Source organism: Macaca nemestrina, chromosome 1 (assembly GCF_043159975.1).
Source record: "Macaca nemestrina isolate mMacNem1 chromosome 1, mMacNem.hap1, whole genome shotgun sequence".
Classification (NCBI taxonomy): domain Eukaryota; kingdom Metazoa; phylum Chordata; class Mammalia; order Primates; family Cercopithecidae; genus Macaca; species Macaca nemestrina.
In genome coordinates, this window is record NC_092125.1 from 68,118,151 (window position 1) to 68,140,404 (window position 22,254).

A 22,254-nucleotide genomic window follows, 5' to 3' on the forward strand; every position below is an offset into this window, starting at 1 on the left:
TTTCCAGGTCCTTTGTCAGAACGTCTGTCTGACCCCTACTTTTGTGTGGCTTCAAATGTGCGTTTGCTGTGTGTAGACAAATTCCAACTCTTAGTTCCAAGAGGCAAACCAAGCTCTGTGTGCCAGCAAGGCTTATCGAGAGCGAGGCTAAGGGGTGAAGTGGGTGCGTGCAGGTGTGTGTGTGTGTGTGAGAGAGCGAGAGAGAGAGACAACTGCTGTGCTCAGGATTCCTCTCTCTTCTTTGCTTTTTGCGAACTAGCTGTTCCTCCACTTCACAGCGGAGATCTGAGACAAGTATGTGGCTGATTCGGGCAAAACAAAACAAAATAAAACCACACGAAACCAAAACAGACCTTCCTATCACCAAATCTGAGTTAGTGGGTGGAATCCTTTTCAACCAAGGAGACCTGTCCTTGGTCCTGACCACATCATTTGCCACTCGCCTCCTTCATCGACTCCGTTTGCTACAAGTACGGAACCGGCGGGCGCCCGGCTCCAGGAAGCTCGGGCCCGGGCCCCCACAAGTGCTCGGCGCGCCTCGGGCGGGTCTCGGGCGCGGGCCCGTGGCTCTCCGGGCCGGGCACCTGTTTCGAATCCAGGCGCGAGGCGCGGTGGGGGCGGTGGGGTGGGGTGGGATGGGGTGGGGTGGGGGCGGGGTGGCGTCACGTGCCGCCGGCGGCGGCGGCGGCGGCCCCGGGAAGGTTCCATTTCTTCAGCGGCCCGCACTCGCGGTGCTCGGGGCCCCTCCCTCGCCCCGCCCGCGGCGCCCCTTGCGGCCGCGCAGCCGGGCGACTCCGGGCCGGGCCCCGCCCCTCTCGCTGGCGGACTCGGCGTGTCCTCCGCCCGCCCTCGCGCCCGCTGCCCCCGCCATCTAGTTGGTGCGGTCCATGGCGAGCACATCATGGCGATTGAAGGTAAGTGGAGGCTGACAGCGGGGAGCGAGGATGGGGACCGCCCAGCTGGCGGGGGGCTCGGAGGCGCGCCGGCAGGCCGAGGCGCTGACGGGGCCGTCTCCTGAGGGCTGGAGCCGGCTGAGGAGGCGCGGGGGTCCCGGCCGCGTCTCGGGAGGCAGGTGGGCGGAGCGGCGCCGCTGGGACGCCGGGCTCCACTGGCTCGCTCGCCCCGGCCTTCGCAGTTTCACCGGCCTCCCGGCGGCCGCACGCGGGGCAGAGCGGACTGGCGGGCAGGTACAGCGTCCGGGCCGCTGCCTCCTGCCGGCCGCGCGGTGTGGGGGTCGGGCTGAGGCCTTACAGACCCCGCGGGACGGGCTGGGAGGAGCGAGGGGCCACGGGGGGCTCAGGCTGCACCTTCTTCTCTGGCTCCCGCCGCGGCAAACCATCCTTTCACAATACCCGCCTTTCTGCCAAACTGAGAGTCCAGTTTTTTGTTCCCTTTCTAACCCTTCCCTGTCCCCACTCAGGCTGATGCTGGGTTACACTCTCTGTCATTCCCCTTCTGTTTGCCGTTGTAGGGTGTCCAGGAAATTTGGGGTTAGGTTAATTTTCTCTTCAAGTGGTTTTGTTCCTCCCCAACACTCAAAATTGTTTTTCTCCGTGAAAAGAAGTAAATACGTCTTTACAACAAGCACACATTCTTAGAATCCTGCAAATATCAGTCTATGAAGTGTTACAGTGCCAACAATGCTCATATTTCGAAAAGCAGCTTAATAAAAATTAAGTTCCTGGATTAGGTAGTTGACACGAAAGTGTATTTTTCTCTTGTTCCAGAAACATGTAACTGGGACCCAGTGTCTATATTTTGCCTTGTTTTTAAGGAAGATATTGTGAAAATTAATTTCACACGTCTAGGATGTTTATGTGAAAGATTACATCTTCCAGGCCCTGTCTCTTAGATTAACTCAAACAGTGAAAGTAATTTGTAAATTTTCCCTGTGCGTGTATATTAATCTGTACAGCTGTGCAAGGTGCCTATAGCTGTATCATTATTTGTCTACATTGAATGTGTGTTCCTAAGTAAAACTTTTTAAAGCGTTTCCCTTCTAAGTGACCAATCACTGGTAGTATGCATCTCTGGGGACTGCTTTTTGTCAGATCGTGTGGACTCCAAAATAGAGTTTAGCCATGTGTTTACGTTTATCTTATTTATTTAAGCGAGGGAGTACTATTATATGCAAGACACGCATTCAGACAGTTTCAAATGTCTACTTTAGTTAAAATGGTGGGAATAAGATCTACCTATAATTTATGATATTCCTGTTATCTGGAGCAGTACTTTCAACGTTTGTTTCCCTGGCTGTCCTTTCACCAAAGGTTAAAAATCAAGAAACCAAACCCACTGATTTATGTTGTGTACTTTATTTTCCCAACTAGTTTGTGGTAGAGTTTCTTGTGAAGCTGTGAAGGTAGAAAGGTTTAGCAGAACATGAGGAAAATCCTTCAGCCAGATGCCATTCAGATATGATGCTATAACTTGTAATTTCTTAAAATCTTTTCAGTTTTTTCCTTTTTTTCTTAGTTCTTCCTTTCTTTCTTCTGGCGGTTAAGTGTTACTGGTTAATTTTCCATGTCACCTGATGGGATTTTGCTCTGCCTACTACTTAACATGTTTAAAGAATAAGATTTTTTGAATCCTCACATTCTAGAGATTCCTCTGTGTTTGAGATACTCTCATAAATATTTTCACACTGAAGCATTTGCTTAAGGTTTCATAATACAAAGATCAGGAATTATATCTTTTCTAGTTTGGCAAAGAAACTGTAATTAATATTAGCACTTCAGATAAAGATGGCAGTTCGAATTAGCCTAACTGTGCTCCTTATCACATAGTAAAATAGATTCATTATGCACACCCTCCCTAGGCTGTGTTATGGAGTAGAATGAGTTCTGCATGAGACTCTGTGCTAAGGAAATCTTAAAAATTTAGGGGCCCAAAAGGGCATCTCATTTTTTCAATGAAGTGTTTCTTAAAACATTCAATTTCTTCATTCACCTATTAATTCAATAGACTTTTTTTTTTTTTTGTACAGTAGCCGTATACAATGTTCATTCCTGGATTCCATGAGGCCAAAACATAAATAAGACTATAACCCTTCCCTCAAAGAGTTCATGTTCTATTCGGAGAGACAGATAATTTTGAACATGCAATTACAGTGTAGTGTGAATGCTAAGAGATGGATCATCTTTCCTTTGTAAAAAAACGTTCAATGATGATGGGTCTAACACGATTTTTGGCAGTAATTCTTATATTCATAAGGTCTTTGTATTTGGCCGAATATCTGACATTCTCTAATGTGTGTCTACCCATCCTAGTTTTGCTTTCTGTAGCAATGAAAAGCCCACTATTCTCTCTCTCTGTGATATCCCTTCTGCCATTTGAAGACAGCTCTAGAGTGTTTTCTAGATAAAATTATCCACTTCCCTTCTCTGGATGATCTGTAGTTGTATGTTTTAAAATTTAGAATATCGTAGTGGGCCATTTCATTCCAGTTATACTATTGAATAGCATACATTAAAACTGTTATACCACTCCTTCACTTGTGTGTAATCCTATTAATATAGTTTAACATTAGAATAGGTTTTTTGGAGCTTCATGTTGGCACAGAGCAAGGCTGTAATCAACTAAAACCACAGTCTCTTTTAGCTGGACTACTCTCAAGGCATGTGCCTGCAACCCTTTACTTAGCTAACCAATGTTTTGAACTGAACAGTTCATTAATATCTGTTAAGCATACTCTTATTAGCTATGGCCCAGTGTTTTAGCCCGAGTCTAGACTTTTAAGTACTAAGGATTGTTTTTATTTCCTTCTCTGTGTAAACCTGCTATTTTATAACACAAAATTATTTCTACTAAGTAATCATTAATTTCCTCCTTTCATCAGTCAGATGTGTGACAAATAAAAGAGACAAATAAAAGATGCTAGAGTTACTACACTGAGCTAACATAATTCCAGTCAGCGGTAAAGAAGTTAGGCTATATTAGGTAAAGTTACAATTTTTAAAAGGCATTTTGAAATATTGAGAATAGTTATACATCCTTACTGTTGGCCCAGTGGTCTGGCAATACCAGATTGGGAATCATTGTTGTAGCCTAGCCAATGAAGTGATGTAATTGCTATCCAGCATATTCATTCTTCTAGTGTTGGCCTCTGTTAATCTGATAGTGTTGACTCTTTTTTGTTGTATTTGAAATTTCCTCCTCTCTTGATTACATATTTCTCAGTCTTCTCTTAATCTACCTGACCTAATGTTCTAGTGGCTTCCATTCTTGACCCTGTTGCCATTGTCTGCTTTATACACATTGCCGTAATTGCACACATTGAACAATTTTGTAATCACTTATTTACAAGTTTGTTTTTCCTGTCTGACTGTAAATTTCTAGAGGTTAATGTCTTATTCATTTGTACCCCTTAGGTTTTGTATGGTACCTGAATACAGTTTCCCCTTGGTAACTGTGGGGGAGATTGGTTCCAGGTGCCCTGGAGATACCAAAATTTGAGAATGCTCAAGGTCTTTATATCGTATGGCATAATATTTGCATCTAACTTATGCACATCCTCTCATATACTTTAAATCATCTCCAGTCTACTTGTTACCTACTGTAATGTAAATGCTATGTAAATAGTTCTTTAGGGGATAATGACAAGAAAAAAAGTCTGTACATATTCAGTACACTTACAACCACTGTAGGCCTACCTATGTTTTCCACGCACGGTTAGTTAAATCCGTAGGTGCTGAACCTGTGGATATGGGGGGCCAATTGTATTTTGTATGAACTGAAACCAAGTTTCTATGCATTGTTTCATGGAATTCTGAACATTGTCATCATAAATTATGCCATTACCCAGAAGCGTATTTCTAACACAGAATTTTCCTGACTTATATTTCCAAATAGTAGCTAGATACTTTCACATGGTTGTCCTCAGCAATCCAAAATGTTTAGCTTGGTATATTCAGAATGTCCCAAAGTTGTCATCACAGCCACCAAATCCAGCCTCCATCAAAATTTACCCCCACTCTGTGCAGATTTACCATCTGAGTGGCATTTTTAAGTAACCAGGAATCTGAGTTAAAAACCTGGACACCAACCTTGTATTACAGCTCACCTCCCACATCCTGTTGATAACGAAGTCCTGCCAAGTCTACAATTCAAATCAGTTTGTGCTGCTTGGTGTCTTCACTTTAGTTTATGCCCATATCGCTCATTAAGAGACTTGCATTAATTTCCTAAGTAGTCTTATTTCCAGTGTTAAGTTTCCTTCCAATTCATTTTCCAAAGTAGTGCTAGTTATCTTCGTATTATAAAATGCAAACCTGAGTTTCTTAAAACCTCAAGATAAGGCTGGTCTTTAATGATCTAACTTCCTTCCTTCATCCAGTTGACATTTTTCTTTCTCTTCCATAAGAATATCAGAAGACTCTGCAAACTGTTTTGCCAAAGTAAAAAATAAACACTTGTTACATTGCTATACTAACTTTAACTACTTAACTTCTCTGGGTAACATTTTTTAAAAATGTAGAATAAGGTTAAACTAGCGAGAATCTATGTGTGTGTGTATATATATGTGTGAGTGTATATAGTGCATTTGCTTTTTATTAATAATGTACCTTATAGTTTGCTACATACATATATTGTATTTTTAAAATAATGAGAAGAATACTGAGATGTTCTTTAAGGTTTCTTTTGGCTCTAAGATTTCTAAGGCAAAATTTAGACTTTCAAAAGCCATTTGAAATACTCAGTTAAAAAACCCAGTAGATTTACTTTGAATAATTTACAGTTTATTCAAGGTTACTTTTCTAACTCACCTAAGAAAATTAGAAACACTTAGGGAACATTAGAGACACAGTGGTATTTTATTTTTTGTTGTTTTAAGGTTGTGTTGCAGCAGTGCACTTTGGTAGGCCGAGGTGGGTGAATCAGTTGAAGTCAGGAGTTTGAGACCAGCCTGGCCAACATGGTGAAACCTTGTCTCTACTGAAAATACAAAACTTAGCTGGGTATAGTGGCTCACGCCTGTAGTCCCAGCTGCTGGGGAGGCCGAGGCAGGAGAATCACCTAAACCCTGGAGACGGAGGTTGCAGTGAGCCAAGATCGTGCCCCTGCACTCCAACCTGGGCAACAGAGCGAGATTCTGTCTCAAAAAAAAAAAAAAAAAAAGGAGAATGCAGCAGTGCATGCCAATGGGGAAAGCAGAGAGAACCATACACTGGCTTAATTTATACAGTTTGTTATTTGAGTAATACTATTTGCATTATCAGTTTATTTGCAAATATTATGTTCGCGCATAGTATATATGTGGTAGTATAATAGATTGTTTTCATGAATTTTATTTCCATTTAGCTGACTTTATCCTTTTATTCTTTTCCCCAAATCCTAGTCGATTACTACCTAATATGAAAGTGCCTATATATGAATAATGTAAGACTGAACAAACTACTATAAATAAAACATTTCACGCTTTTGAGTAAAATGATTATATGCATATTTTGTATGTCTATATAGTAGTATCTTAATTGGACCCTATCAAATTAGAACACTTGATTTGCCATTTTTTTAGAAGGGGGAAATAGTGACAACTCAGGAAGCTGTTATTGGGCATTTACGAACAAATTTCGAAGAGCCACACATGTATTCAGAACAATTTCTTATTTTCACATTTTTAGGACTATGTTAGAATTGGTATTCAAGATATTATTTTGAGCCATCATGAGGTAGAAGTTTTAATGAATATTAAATTATCTTCAGTATTCTGAACTTAATGCGGTAATGCATATGAGTAGCTTTAAAAAATGATTTGGTGCAGAAGTAAAAAAAAAAGTTTTATTCTCTGTTGACTAGAAAATACACTTAAGTAGAATTTTTTGTGAGCACATACTTAAGGTTTTATTGTGTTATGTTAATGAGTATCTAGCAGTCAAAAGCATAATTGACCAAATGAATTGGATTAAAAAGTAGCTCAGAAGTTGGAAAAATGGATTAATTTGTGAACAGTAAATTTAATTTTATAGGATAAAATTTATACCTCTTAGAAAAGACTATTGAATAAATTCATAGGAACTTACATGGATCAAATGAGATATCATATTTAGCATGCTTTGTAAATTATAAAGTGCTCTAAGATATTGTTGTGAATAAGATCTAGTTTATTTTATGTGATGCTTGAGGGGTAGTATGTGTCTCAAAGTGTAGGCTGCTATTTAATAGGAGTATCATAGATAAAATGAGTTTGTAAAAGTATAGAAAGGACTTGACTTTTTCAGACTATTTTAACTCTACAGTAGTTGCATAGCAACAGCAAAAAGTAAAGGAATTCCAATTTGGGAGGATAACTCCCAGAGGGTTGGAAGGCTGAAGGTTTTTTCCCCCTCTTTTTTAAAGAAAAAATTCAAAAAAGAGGACAGGTTAAGAAGTATGAGAAAGTTAACATTTATTTTGGAATATTTACATGGGAGAATGTCTGACATTCAATGATAACTGTAGAAAAGAAGAAAACATCTCCAAAGCCTGAATTTCTTTGATTTTTATATTCTACTTGGTGAAGAATGCAAGGGAATTACCTTTCTTTGGGTGCTTGCCACGGGCCAGGCAACATATATTCATTTTCTCAGTCATGAATAGCACCACTTCTCCCTCTGTTGTCTGCAGCAGACATCTCTTTTATTAAGACATCTTTTTTCCTGCCAGTTGTGGACTTGGTTTCCGAATCCTTGGCAACACTACCCTCCACCCCTACTCTAGCAGCTACTACCAATCCATCAGAATTAGTATACAAGATGAAAGCTATTTTCTGTCCTGAGGTTATTATTACTATTTTATAAATTACTTTAGCTATTATTTTTGCTTACTCCAAAGATTAAGTAACAAGCACAGGTTTGCAAAGACAGTACTAGGTGATGCTGACTTTAGAATTGAAGTCTGACTCAATTCAGAAGCAGTGATCTTTATGTAACCCTGTGTTTTAAATTGGTGACCAAAATTGGTATTATTCCTTGAATGGTCTAATTAGGGACAAAACTAAAAGATGTCTAGAGGTTAGTGACTATGGTCTAAGTGGATTAAGTTGGTTGGGGGTTGGTAACATTAGTAGTTTCATGCTTATGATGTGCAGTATAGGTGTCTGCATAAGGATTAGCTATAAAAGAGTTTATAATTGTAAGTTAGGTGATCATTTAAAGGCTCTGACTGATGCATGTGCTTTGGAGAAGAATCTTTAGATGAGATAGAATTTAAAATATTTCTAAGGTAGCCTTTCAGTGTTTGACCAAGAAGAAATAAGTAGAACCTGTAAATTGTGGTGATTTAGGCTAATGGTCAGAATAAACATGGTAGACAAAATAGTTGATTTTGAAAAGGACTCTTAGATCCATTTTAAAGGAAATAAATTTGGGGGTTTAATTCCATGTTTGTGTGCAGGTATACAAAATTGCGCTTCATTTTATTGTAAATTCACAAATTTGCATTTTTTACAAATTGAAAGTTTGTGGCAACTCTGTGTTGAACGAATCTATTGGCACAATTTTTTCAACAGCATGTGCTCACCTTGTGTCTCTGTGTCACGTTTTGGTAATTCTTGTAATATTTGAAACTTTTTCATTATTATTATATTTGTTATGGTGATCTGTGATCAGTGATCTTTGATGCTACTGTTGTAATTGGTTTTGGGCGCTACGAGCCATGCCAATATAAGATGGCAAACTTAGTTGATAAATGTTGTGTGTGTTCTGATTGTTCCTCCAACCAGTTATTCCCTCAGTCTCTTCCTTTCCTCAGGCTTCCCTATTCCCTGAGACACAACAATTAATAACCCTACAAACGTTGAGTGAAAGGACGAGTCACATGTCTCTCACTTTAAATCAAAAGCTAGAAATGATTAATCCCAGTGAGAAAGGCATGTTAAAAGCTGAGACTGGCCAAAAGCTAGGCCTTTTGTGCCAGTAGGTGAAGTTGTGAATGCAAAGAAAAAGTTCTTGAAGGAAATTAACAGTGCTACCTGCTGTAGTGAACACATGAGTGACAGGAAGACTTAACAGGCTTATTGCTGATATGGAGAAGTTTGAGTGGTCTGGATGATAGATCAAACCAGCCACAACATTCCCTAAAGCCAAAGCCTAATTCAGAGTAAGGCCCTCACTCTCTTCAATTCTGTGAATGCTGAGAAAGTGAAGAAGCTGCAGAAGAAAAGTTGGAAGCCAGCAGAGGTTAGTTCATAAGGTTTAGAAAGAAGCTATCTCCATAACATAAAAGTATGAAGTGAAGCAGCAAGTGCTGATGGAGAAGCTGTAGCAGGTTATCTATAAGATCTAGCTGAGATCATTGATGAAGGTGGCTACACTAAACAACAGATTTTCATTGTAGGTGAAACAGCCTTCTATTAGAAGAGGATGCCATCGAAGAGTTTCATAGCTAGAGAGGAGAAGTCAGTGCCTGGCTTCAAAGCTTCAAAGGACAGGCTGACTCTCTTGTTAGGGGCTGATGCATCTGGTGACTTTAAGTGGAAGCCAGTGCCCATTGACGATTCTGAAAGTCCTTGGGGTCTTAAGAAGGATGCTAAATGTATTCTGTGTGCTCTACAAGTAGAACAACAAAGCCTAAATTTTGGGGGTTTTAGATGATAGAACATCTGTTTACAGCATGGTTTATTGAATATTTTGAGTCTGCTGTTGAGTCCTACTGCTCAGAAAAAAGATTCCTTTCAAAATGTTACTGCTCTTTGACAAGGCATCTGCTCACCCAGGAGCTCTAATGGAGACGTACAAGGAGATGAATGTTGTTTTCATGCCTGCTAATATAATATTTATTCTGTAGCTCATGAATCAAGGATTAGTTAAGACTTTCAAGCTTTATTATTTAGGAAATATATTGTGTAAGGCTATAGCTGCCATAGATAGTGATTCCTTTGATGGACCTGGCAAAGTAAATTGAAAACTTTCTGGAAAGGATTAATCATTCTAGATGCCATTAGGAACATTTGTGATTCGTTTGCGGAGGCCAAAATATCAACATTAATAGGAGTTTGGAAGAAGTTGATTCCAACTATCATGGATGAGTTTGAGAGGCTCAAGACTTAAGTAGGGGAAGCCACTACAGATGAGGTGAAACTAGCAAGAGAACTAGAATTAGAAGTGGAGCCTGAATATGTGACTAAATTCCTGAAATCTCATGATAAAACTTGAATGGATGAGGAGGTGCTTATATGGATGAACAGAGTGGTTTCCTGAGATGAAATCTACTGGTGAAGCTGCTATGAACATTGTTGAAATGACAAAGGGTTTAGAATATTATATACACATAGTTGATTAAAAAAAGCAGTAGGGTTTGAGAGGATTGACTCCAGTTTTTAAAGTTCTATTGTGGGTAAAATGCTATCAAACAGCATTGCATGCTACAGAGAAATCTTCCATGAAAGGAAGACTCCATCGATGTGGTAAGCTTCATTGTCTAATTTTAAGAAATTGCTACAACCACCCCAACCTTCATCAGCCATCATCCTGATTGGTCCACAATCATCAACATCAAGGCAAAACCCTTCACCAGCAAAAAGATAGGACTTGCTGAAGGTTTAGACAATCATTACTATTTTTTTTTTGCAATAAATTATTTTTAAATTAAGGTCATACATTTTTTAAGACACAATGATATTGCACACTTAATAGACTACAGTCTAGTGTAAACATAACTTTTGTTTGCACTGGGAAACCAAAAAGTTTATGTGACTTGTTTTATTGCGATATACACTTTATTGCAGTGATTGGAAGTCAAACCCATTGATATCTCTGAGGTATGCCTGTACCTGGATGTATTTCGATGGGGCTGTCATATAACTACATATTTTCCTTCTGTAAACATGTGGGCAAGTACATATGTTGTAATGATCCTTTTGTTTATTTTTTTAAAATTCCAGTTTCCAGTGACACTCACATGTATATTCATACACAAACACATGCACACAATCACAGCATACGTGTGTGCCCACACACATCTATTTTCTCTTATACCTCTTATTCCAATTGTAGAGGATTATGCCAGTTTACATTTTGCTCCTACATGGGTTTGCCTGAAGGAAAAGATGGTAACTTTGACTAAGCTTGTCATTTTCTATCTGTTTCTCCTTTCCATGTTGCTGAGATGATTATTTCAAAAGCAGTGCTACTATTATCTCCAAGTATAGTTTTTATGCAGTTCTATTTAAATTACCTTAAAGGATTGGAAAACAATTTCATAACTTTCAGTTTTTTCATAAAAATGAAGAAAAATCAATATTAACTTTCCAAAATGCATTAAACATAATGTTCTTTTTTTTTCCCCCTGACAATTAACTAGTGACCTTGAACAACTTTAACTTTTGGGGTCTCCATTTATCTATAAAATTATGAACTAGACAAATGTGTTTCTGAGTTCTAGTGTCTTATGTTCTGTTGTCTCAGTACTCATTTTCTTGAATTAAATTTGGTGTGTGGAAAATTGTGTTTATACAGGAGTTCATTTTGGGGGTGATTTTTTTAGTGGAAGATTAATCTCTTTCCAAAGATACGGGCTAAGTGACTAAATAAGCATTCCCTCTTGTGCATTACACTGTTAAAAGCAGTATACCACTTTTTGGATTACCACCACATCTAAATCAAGATATGTCTACAGTGTCTTTCTTGCCTCCTGCTTACAAATTTAACATTTCTTTTGGAAACTTTTCAGATTTACTTTTCAAGACAAAATAAAACATAAAATTTGTACAAAGTTCAACTTATCTCTAACTGAAAAAGTATTTAAGCCTTTGACTTCCAAACAGACATATACATTAAAAAATTTACATTTAACCTAGAGAATTCATATTTTTTCCTTACACTCCTCCCAGTCTTAGGAAGGATTGGGGATAAAGGGAACACTAGGCTGGGCATGGTGGCTCACGCCTGTAATCCCAGCACTTTGGGAGGCTGAGGCAGGTGGATCATGAGGTCAAGAGATCAAGACCATCCTGGGCAACATAGTGAAATCCTGTCTCTACTTAAAATACAAAAATTAGGCACCATTTGCACGTGCCTGTAGTCCCAGCTACTTGGGAGGCTGAGGCAGGAGAATTGCTTGAACCTGGAGGCGGAGGTTGCAGTGAGCTGAGATTGCGCCACTGTACTCCAGCCTGGTGACAGAGTGAGACTCCATCTCAAAAAAAAAAAAAAAAAAAAAAAAAAGGGACACTGAATTTCAGTTTCCAATAATGTAATAAATTTATATGACTTTTTTGTATTTCTTCTTTTGTATTTCTAAAAGCAGGGTTTTCTTGAATTTTATTTTATTGTCTGGAAATTATGTATCCTTAGTATTTCTGTTCACTGTTCATTTTCATAAGAATAGTGATTTCTTTTGAGTTCCACATGTACATCAGTGAAGTCTTATTTGTTGGTTAGAATTTAGGGGACAAATATCAAGAAAGGTCGTGCATAGTCTTATTTGCTTATTTGACTTTTGTGGGTACTTTGACAAATTTGGCAGCTAATTGACTGTAAATATGAAATATAGTGATTATTTGAGTAACTTGAAAAATTTATGAGGTTCTTTGATATAGATAAATTGAATGCTTTTAAAAGTGGGAATTGGCTTTCATTGTCATTCTGCAGTTTTGAGAAATGTCTTAGAATGTAGTAGTTTTTATTGTTACTGTACATACTAAGCCTTGTAAAAATAATGCTGGTACAGTTAAGATTAGGTGTATGTGGTAAAACCTAATCAATTTATATTAAATACATGGGAGAGTTTAGTTCTAATTACAGGCCTTAAAAAGTACAGCGTTTTTACATGAATTAACTATGTAACTCAAACTAAGTTATGTGTGTAACTTCTAGAGAATGAGCCTTAATGTGCATGGAGAATATTTCTAAGTAACCTCTGAAAACATCATCGGCCTCAATATATTAATACATTATAATTATGTTATTTTTATTACATGACCCTTCTGATGTTTCAAAAATAGCTTTTTGTTATAATTCGGTAAATAGCCAGTCATTGGACTAGCATCTCCTCAATTGGAAAGAACTGTAGTACATAGGTATATTTCATTCCAGCCTTTCAGCAGGTAATCTGTGTTCACTGGTAATATTCCAATTAACACTCTATTTTTTGCACTGGGGTTTTGCTGAATAATTCCTTTATAACCCCATAGCTTTAAGTTAGGTGTTTCTTCTTGCAAAGCCTATCTTCCTGATAATCAGTGATTATTCTGTATTTTTAATAATAAAGAAGCAATGCCATTGTTACAACCAAGTCAGAATGAAGATCTAACCTACTTTGGTGATAGAAATACTATTTTCTAGTTTTTTTAGCTTGCTTCTCAGACGACCTACTTTTTTTAGTGGATATCATGGTTTTTACTTCTCATGTTATTGCTGTAGGATATTTCTGTTTCTTATATCCAAGCTGTTTTTAAAAGCTTCTGTGCTAAACTGAAATGATTAAATTATTTAATATTTTCATTATGGAAAGACTAAAAGTAATTCACAATAATTATAAGGTCATACATATACAGAACACTACAAAGTTTTATTCAGCTTACATTAAAGTGGTGACATGCTTCTGAGTGAAGGAAATAGATCTATATAGTAGTAACTAATAGATAAAATTACTCTTATAATAAATTAGAATATTCAAAGTATGTGTTTATGGGGTACAGTGTGATGTTTTGATATATGTATACATTGTGGAATGATTAAATCAAGCTAATTAACATATCAGTCACTTCACCTTTTTTGTAGTGAGAACATTTAAGGTCTATTCTTTTAGAAATTTTGACATATACAACACATTATTAATGACTGTAGTGACCATGCTATGCGGTAAATCTCTAGAACTCCTCGTCTATCTGAAACTTTGTACCCTTTGCAGTATCTCCCCATTTCCTGTCCTGCCCCTCTCCATTCCCTTCTCTCTCCCACCTCTGGTAACTACCATTCTACTCTACATCTGTGAATTTGACTTTTGTAGATTCTACATACAAGTGAGATCATGCAGTATTTGTCCTTCCGTGTCTGCTTTCTTTCACTTGGCATAATGTCCTCTGGGTTCATCCATATTGTTGCACATGACAGAATTTCCTTGTTCTTTTAGACTGCATAGTATTCCACCGCATATATTTACCACATTTTCTTTATCTCTTTCCACCATTTGCCATTATCTTCTAAAGTTAAACATACATTTGCCCCATAAACCCAGCTGTTCTCCTCGAAATACATTTAGAAGACACGCACGCACAGCATGCGTGTGGGAAACAAAGAGACATGTATTATATAAAAAGGTTCATAGCAAAATGAGTCACAGCAAACCCAAATCAATTCAAATGTTTATGAATGGTAGAATTGAAATTTATACGTATGTATGCATGAATATATGTGTATATATGTATATTTATACACAATGGAATTATATACAGAAATGAAAAGGAATGAGCCACAACTACAAGCAATAAAATAGTTTGATCTTACAAACCTAATATTGAAAGAAGTAGGACTCAAAAATGCCCACTTAACAATTCCACTTGTTTAAATTTTCTAAGCAGACAAAACCAAGCTGTGGTGATAGCACTGAGAAGATTAGGTACTTCTGGAGCACAAAGTAGTGCCTAGGAAGATGAGTTAAAGGGGCTCCTGGAATGCCAGCAAAGTTCTGGTTCTTGACTTGGTTTGTAGCAACTCAGGTGCTTACTTTGTGATAATTACATGAAAGTTTTATACATTTGTGCACTTTTCTGTATTTTTGGTTTTTGGCCCAATAAGTAGAGATTTTTTAAAAAAGAAACATTACAAAAGACTCTTTCCAAAAAAGAATAATCAAAGTAATTTTTAAAGTTAAATTTGTTTTTATCATCATACTGTTAAATTTGTTTTACAAATTTATAATAGTGGGTTGTTGGAGAATATATAATATGAGCATATATGATAAAATATAAATAGTAACTTTAGAGGATTGACCTTTCAGTAACTTACTTGTGTATGTTAAGGCTCAGATACAAAAGTGGGTCCTCTCTTAGAGTGTTTCCTTCTAGACGATGTGAAGAGATGCTTGGGAAATGGTGGTGTGATTTCTGCGGTTGGGAAGCTTGCCATTCAGAATCACATACTTGAATGAAGTGTCTTCATTCCGAGACTTCCTAAGACCTAATTTCTGGGTTGTTCCAGAAAATTCTGTTATCAGGCTATCATATTCATTTAGTTAAGTATAAAGAGACGAGTTAGGGAAACTTTTTCTGAGGTCACTTTTAGGTGCTAATTTAAAATGATTCTTTGTAACAGTCAAATTCACGCTACTTTCTTTGTTCTTAACTTCCCATAAACTTTTTTTAACAGGTGGAGAGAGAACCTGTGGAGTACATGAACTTATCTGTATTAGAAAAGGTAAGTCACTGCTCTGCATGGCTGTTTAAATACTAACTGAATACTTTCAAAGTGTATAATAGATTTTAGTAGGATGGCGTATAATTTGTATTTATAAAGTGTAAATTTTAGTAAATATTAACATTTGTCTTATAGACTTAAGCATTCATAAAGTGCATATTACTTATTATGTGATTATTGAGAGTTGTTGCTTTATATTTAGTTTTGATGGGCTGATAGAGCCTGCCTGGTTTCTAGCATATTGGTTATTAGACATGGTGAAGAGGCAAAGAATGGAGGGTTTGATTTTTGTTCCCTTTCAGAATCTGGAATCTGAGTGCATGCTGATCTCCCATTGACTTCTGTTCTATTACTGTACCCCATCAGAGAGATGTGAGGAGTTGGTTGAAATTCAAATCGGGAACATATCCAAAGACCACAACATCCTTTGACACCAACAACTGTCTATGCTTCCTTAGAAGGAGCCACCTGACAACTGGGTGGTTCAACAAAGTGGCCCCAGGAAAGGTAATTCAGTTACTAGGTGGGAGGCAAGGAATCAGGTATTCTCTAGATTTGGAAGAATCAGGAGAACCTTGGGAATCCTCACAACTTCTTATAAGTAATCACAAATCTGTGAAATGGTATGAAGAAAAGATATTCCTGGGGAGGTCAGGGGAAGAAATCCTCATAAATTTACTACTCTTGGCTCTTTTTAAACTTGGGGCACTTTCTTTTCTTGCATCTCTCTTCAAACTCACTTGGCCCTCCTGAGTCTAGCCAACTAACAGCACTCCTCCCATCCCTAATATTTCACTTTAAGGAAGTTTGGAGCAGTGTCATTATTTGACACTCATACCTGGGTATTAGAGGCATGGCAGGAAAATGTCAGCATATTTTCAGTAAGTCTTCAACAGCTCTGAAAGGCCTCAAGTTCTTTAGACTTTAAAAACATTTTAATCCTTTTTAGGTGAATTTATGTCACTATTATTGACATGGTCGTACTAGTTTATCTGTGAGTCATTGCATGCAATTGCTGTTCATTTAAAAATCTTCTTTCTTTATTAAAATACAGTTTTTCCATGTACCTTTCCTCTGGTACCACAAAGGAGGAAATTGAAGTCAGTTTCGTGAAATCTCAAATTTAGGATTGTGATTCTCATGCTATAACCATTGTTGATTTGTGCTTCTTACTAAAGTGGAGGTAGGGGATAGACAAATTTATGCATTGTTTTATTTCTCCACATAAACATTTGTAGTCTTCTGCTATTTATATAAATCCAGAATTCCTAAAAATGTTTAAAATAATTTTATAGTTATTATCCAGTCCCACTAAAACTTTTTAAAACTTTTAATTTGATGGGATAGCAAAAGACAGTAAAGATCAGTTGGAATCAAAAGCTATTAAAGGTGTGGTCAGGTGAAAAGAGAATCAAGACAAGAATAGAGACAGCTAGAAGTAAGAAAATGAAAAGGTTTAGAGGGTCTTTTGTGGCTACAAAGGGAACAGAAAGCTACAATGGAGAAAATTAGATAAGGATAGAGGATAGTGTGAATATATCTTTTTTTATCATGGCTTTTTTGGTTGTTGTTCTTTATTGCTGTCTCTATTCCTGTTCAGGTAGTTCTCAAAGTATGCTTTGCCCAGATTTCTCTATATTAGTCTAGCTTTTTCTCTGTCTTCCATTATCTATAGAAATTTAATTCTGCATTAAAAAAATTTATTCACACCATAGCCATGACATGGAAAAATATCTGAATCTCTGTTTATCCTCTGAACATTCAGTACAGTAAATTTTTCATAAGTATTTGAATATTTTTAGAATTAATGCTCTGGGCTAAAGCTTTTTGCGTTTTATGCTAGACTTCCATAGAGTAGATCATATGAAAGTTGTGAAGAGTAATTATAATTAGTATCAGTGATTATTCGAATGAAATGACATCTCTGACATCACAACCTCCTTTTTTCTTTTTCTTTTTTAAAGACAGATTTTCACTCTGTCTCCCTGGCTGGAATGCAGTGGTATGATCTTGGCCCACTGCACCCTCTGCCTCCTGGGTTCAAGCTATTCTCATGCCTCAGCCTCCCAAGTAGCTGGGATTACAGGCGTACACCACCATGCCCGGCTAATTTTTCTATTTTTAGTAGAGATGGGGTTTCACCATGTTGGCCAGGCTGGCCTTGAACTCGTGACCTCAAATGATCTGCCCACCTCGGCCTCCCCAAATTCTGGGATTACAGGTGTGAGCAGTCGCACTCGGCCAGACATCACAACTTCTTTTTACCTCTTTGGCTGTTTCTGTCTCTTTTGCTAGCCTCTCTCCCCGTCAGACCTCTGATTATATCATATACCAGGGGTTTGGTCCTGGGCTTACTTCATTTTTCTATCTTTTACTCTGTTTGATTTTATCTAGTTCTGTTGCTTTAAATACCACATAAATTTGTAAATCCAGCTCTTGGCTGTCTGAGCTCCCTCATCTTTTATCAAATGAGTTACTTGATATTTCTATCTGGATATCTGTTATAACAACAACTTGACACGTTTAAAATGCAAGTCTTGATTTTCTTACCTGAGCCTATACCTTCCTCAGTTTTCTCCATCTCAGCTAATAAATAGCACCATCTACCCAGTTACTCAACTCCTAACTTAGGAATCATCCTATATTTCCCTCATTATTATTGTCCACATTTAATTTATTAGTAAGTTCAATCAGTTCTACCTGCAAAGTGTATTTTTTAATTTATCCTCTTTTTTTTTCATCCTGCTGCTGTCATTGTAGTCTAGTTCTCTGTCTTTTTTTGCCTAGATCACTGTCATAGTTTTCTAACTGGTTTCCCTACTTGCATTTTTATCTCCTTTCAGTAAGTATTAGTGATTTTCAAAAATGTAAATCAGGCCAACCACTTTGCTTGTTGAAATTTTTCTGTGGATTCTTATTATACTTCAAATAAAAGTATCTTACCCTGATCTACAAAGACATTATAGTATCAACTCGGAGCCCGAAATGTCATCTGAATATCATCAGTTCAAAAGTCTCATTATCTAAATCACTTACATAATGTATGGGTGAGACTCTGGGTGTAATCCATTGTGGTTCAAAATTCCTTTCTATCTTTGGACCTGTGAAAATAGAAACCAACTTACCCTCTCATGCATTTCTTCAAATCTCATTTCCCTAAGTTGTATTTCAATTTTGATTAAGTCAGTTTTCAGAACTTACTTTTTTATGATCAATATTGTTTGCAGTAAAGCCATATTATATCATAATTATATTTCCCTTTTATATAGTTTTCATCTTAAAAATATCCCTTCTTTCAAATTGTAAGCACCTGTCTCAACTCCTCATTAACCATGGTTCAGAATCCACTCTGATTTCTCTGTCATTCTTATTTTTCTTCTGCTACCACTCTTCCCCCTGTGTTGAAGTATACATCTTCTGTATCGTATATCCCTATAGAAGATTTTTCTGCTTCCCTAGGAAATAGTCAACATATTGTATTACTCAAGGTACTGTTAGCTGCTGCGCCAAACAAACCCCAAACAAATAATGACTCAAACAGGATAGAGGTTTATTTCTCTCTCGTGAAGTTTATATCGGGTATTTCTAGTTGCCACATAGCACTCCTTCAGCAGTGATTCAGGGATCCAGGATCCTAGCTTGTGGCTCTGGCACATGGCTTTGGAGGTTAGTGTATTCATCTTCATTAAGCAGGGAGTGTGTGGGGGAAAAAAGGGGAAAGGAAGATCGTGTGTACGAGATTTTTGTGGGATAGGCCTGGAAGCAAAGTACATTCTTTAAGATTCCCATGTCAATAATTCAGTCACAGGGCTACATCTATAGTAACTTCAAAACAGGCTGGGAAATGTTAGTGAGTCAGTGAGCCCAAGAAGTACAGCAACCTATATTCTGCCCTTTATCAATTAATCTACCCTAATATAAAGTGCTCACCTTGCCATAGTCTTACCTGCTCTATATATGCTAATGGTGACCATGTGGATAAATTTCTTCTAGAGGTAGGTATATAACTTAAAGGTGTTACTTCAGTGAGAAAATTTAAGGCTAAGTAGAAGGGGAGATTGATATGGAAATATGTAATAGGGTTGTTTTGTTTTGTTGTATTTTGTTTTGGAAGGGAAGGGATTGTGAATCCTCTGATTTTGTGATTGTCTTTTGTCTCTTAGGACCCTACCCCCTTTTTTTTTCATTTTCCCTTCACCACCCAGTTGCTGAAGGGCCTTTTCCCTTCTGCCTTTTTTCCTCCTGCAGAAGCTATGTACAAAGACTGCCCAACTACCCCGTTAAGTTATGCTCGAAAGTAACTTATGCTAAGTTATGCTGAAAGTAACTCACATGTACTTTTAGAGTTCCTTGCCTGTAGGCTGTGCTGTCATCTACTCAATTTTGTTATTGCTGCTGTTAGTATTTTCAGATTTAACATGGACTTTCCTTTCTAACTTTAGCCCCCCATTGCTGTCTTCTTTCTTCTGTCTTCCTGATAGTTTTTCTCTTCCTTTGTCTACACCAAAACCTTTCTGTTTTGCTTGGGTGGGGTGGGATCATGAGACATTGCACCTTATGATTTGGTAAGTTTTCTGTTTTTACTCGCGTTTATTTTGAGATATTAGCATTCTCTGTATTCAGATGATTCTGAGGATATAGTTTTTATATGTGAGACAGAGTCTTGCTCTTGTCATCCAGGCTGGAGTGCAATGGCGCGATCTCAGCTTACTGCAGTCTCCACCTCCTGGGTTCAGGCGATTCTCCTGCCTCAGCCTCCCAAGCAACTGGGATTACAGGCATGCACCACCATGCCCAGCTAATTTTTGTATTTGTAGTAGAGACTGGGTTTCACCATGTTGGCCAGGCTTGTCTTGAACTCCTTACCTCAGGTGGTTCACCCACTTCAGCCTCCCAATGTGCTGGGATTACAGGCGTGAGCCACCCCGCCCAGCCTGTAGATTTACTTTTTCTTTCTTGTTTTGTACAGTTTGGGGGAGGTAAAACTGGGAGGCATGGAATTAGGCAGATTCCATTTTTTTCAAATACTCGAAAGTGTTGATGGTATGTTCATGAACAAAAATTTTAATGTTAATTTAGTCTAACTTCTTAATATTTTTTCTTTTCATTCTTTTCTCTTTCTCCCCCTCCTTCCTTCTTTCTCTCTGTCTTTCTAGTGCTTTTTGAGATGTTGTGGGGAAATCCTTCCTTACCCCTAAGATGATAGCAATTCTATTACTTTAAGAGGTTTAGTCTTGCTTTTTATATTTATGTTATTAATCCATCTGAAATTGATTTTTATATGGTTAAGAACCTAATTTCAGTTTTTATTGGTTAAGTAGTAGTTCCAGCATAATTTACTAAGTATTCCAAACATTTCCCACTGATCTGCAGTGCCACCTCTGCTACCTCTGTCGAGTTTTTATCAAGTTGGTCTGTTTCTGTTCTGTTAATCAGTTTACCTATTCCCTAACAGTACGTCACTATCTTAATTATTAAAGTGTTGTGATTCTTGTTATCTAGTAGTACAAATTCTTCTTACTTTTCTTCTTCAGTAATGTAGTAACTATTTCTGGGCCTTTGATTTTCCATATAAAGTTTAGAATCAGCTTGTCAAGTTCTTTAAAAAGCCTTTTTGGAATTTTAATAGGGATTACATTGAATCTCTAGATCTATGTGGAGATGATATCTTTAAAATACTGAGATATCTTATTCTTGAACATGGTGTATCTTTACATTTGTTTAATACCTTTCAGTAAGGTTTTGAAAATTCATCTGTAATGATCTTGCATTTTTTTAGATTTATGTTTAGATATATTATTTGTTGCTATAGTAAATGAAATTTGTTAATAAAAATGCAATAAACTTCTCTAAATTAGTGTTATATGTGGCCATATTGCTAAACTATTTAACTATTTCCATAGATATTTTGGGTTTTCTCAGTAAACATATCATCTGCAAATAATAACAGTTTTTTAATCTTTTCTAGTTATACTTTTTATTTCTTTGGCAGCTTCTTCGGGAAAATAAACAAAATAGAACTAAAAGGATACTCTATATTCCTCTTCCAACTGCTTGACTAAGCATGATCTTAAAAATGGACAATAACAAGTGTTGGCAAGGATGTGGAGGAATTGAAACTCCCATCTATAGCTGGGAATGTAAAATGGTACAGCAACGTTAGAAAACAATTACAAAGTTCCTAAAAAAAAAAAAAAAAAAAAAAAAAAAAAGACATAGAGTTACCATATAACCCAGGCCTATACCCAAGAAAATTGAAAACATATGTTTATACAAAAATTTGTAGATGAATATTCATAGCAAGGTTATTCTTTTTTTAAATTTTTTTTCTTTGAGACAGAGTCTCATTCTGTCGCCCAGGCAGGAGTGCAGTGGCATGATCTCAGCTCACTGCAACCTCCGCCTCCTGGGTTGAAGCGATTCTCATGCCTCAACCTTCTGAGTAGCTGGTACTACAGGTGTGTGCCACCACACCCAGCTAATTTTTTGTATTTTTAGTAGAGACGGGGTTTCACCACATTGGCCAGGCTGGTCTCGATCGCTTGATCTCTTGATCTTCCTGCCTTGGCCTCCCAAAGTGCTGAGATTATAGGCATGAGCCACCACACCTGGCCTAGCAACTGTATTCTTAATAGCCAAAAAGAAAGGGAAACAACCTAAATATCTATCAACTGATGAATGAATTAAATAAATGTGGCATATTGGCACAATGGAATATTATTCATCCACCAGAAGAAATGAATTATTGATACAAGCTACAGCATTGATGAACCTTGCAAACAGTGAAAGAAACCAGACACAGAAAGCCACATATCATATGTATAGGCTTTCATTCATATGAAATGTCCAGAATAGACAAATCTATAGAGACAGAATATAGATTAGTAGTTGCCAGGGCTAGGGGAGGGGAGAATAGGGA

General features: G+C 37.5%; 1 protein-coding gene across 11 annotated transcripts in view; it reads left to right on the plus strand.

Annotated features, from left to right (window-relative positions):
• The first annotated feature begins 777 nt into the window (after positions 1-777).
• LOC105484909 (synaptotagmin 14) overlaps positions 778-22,254 on the plus strand; it is a 235,512-nt gene continuing 214,035 nt past the window's right edge. For 2 of the 11 annotated variants that reach the window (XM_071079813.1, XM_011747012.3), the window contains exons 1-3: positions 851-914; positions 15,288-15,335; positions 15,638-15,842. Coding sequence is in view for 3 of the 11 variants with exons in the window: in XM_011747011.3 (XP_011745313.1) it covers positions 902-914; positions 15,288-15,335 (61 nt within the window). In the remaining 8 variants the exon portion in view is untranslated. Of the gene's footprint in view, positions 915-15,287; positions 15,336-15,376; positions 15,843-22,254 lie in introns of those variants that run through there. The other 9 variants (XM_071079804.1, XM_011747020.2, XM_011747014.3 and 6 more) reach the window with 9 other exon arrangements.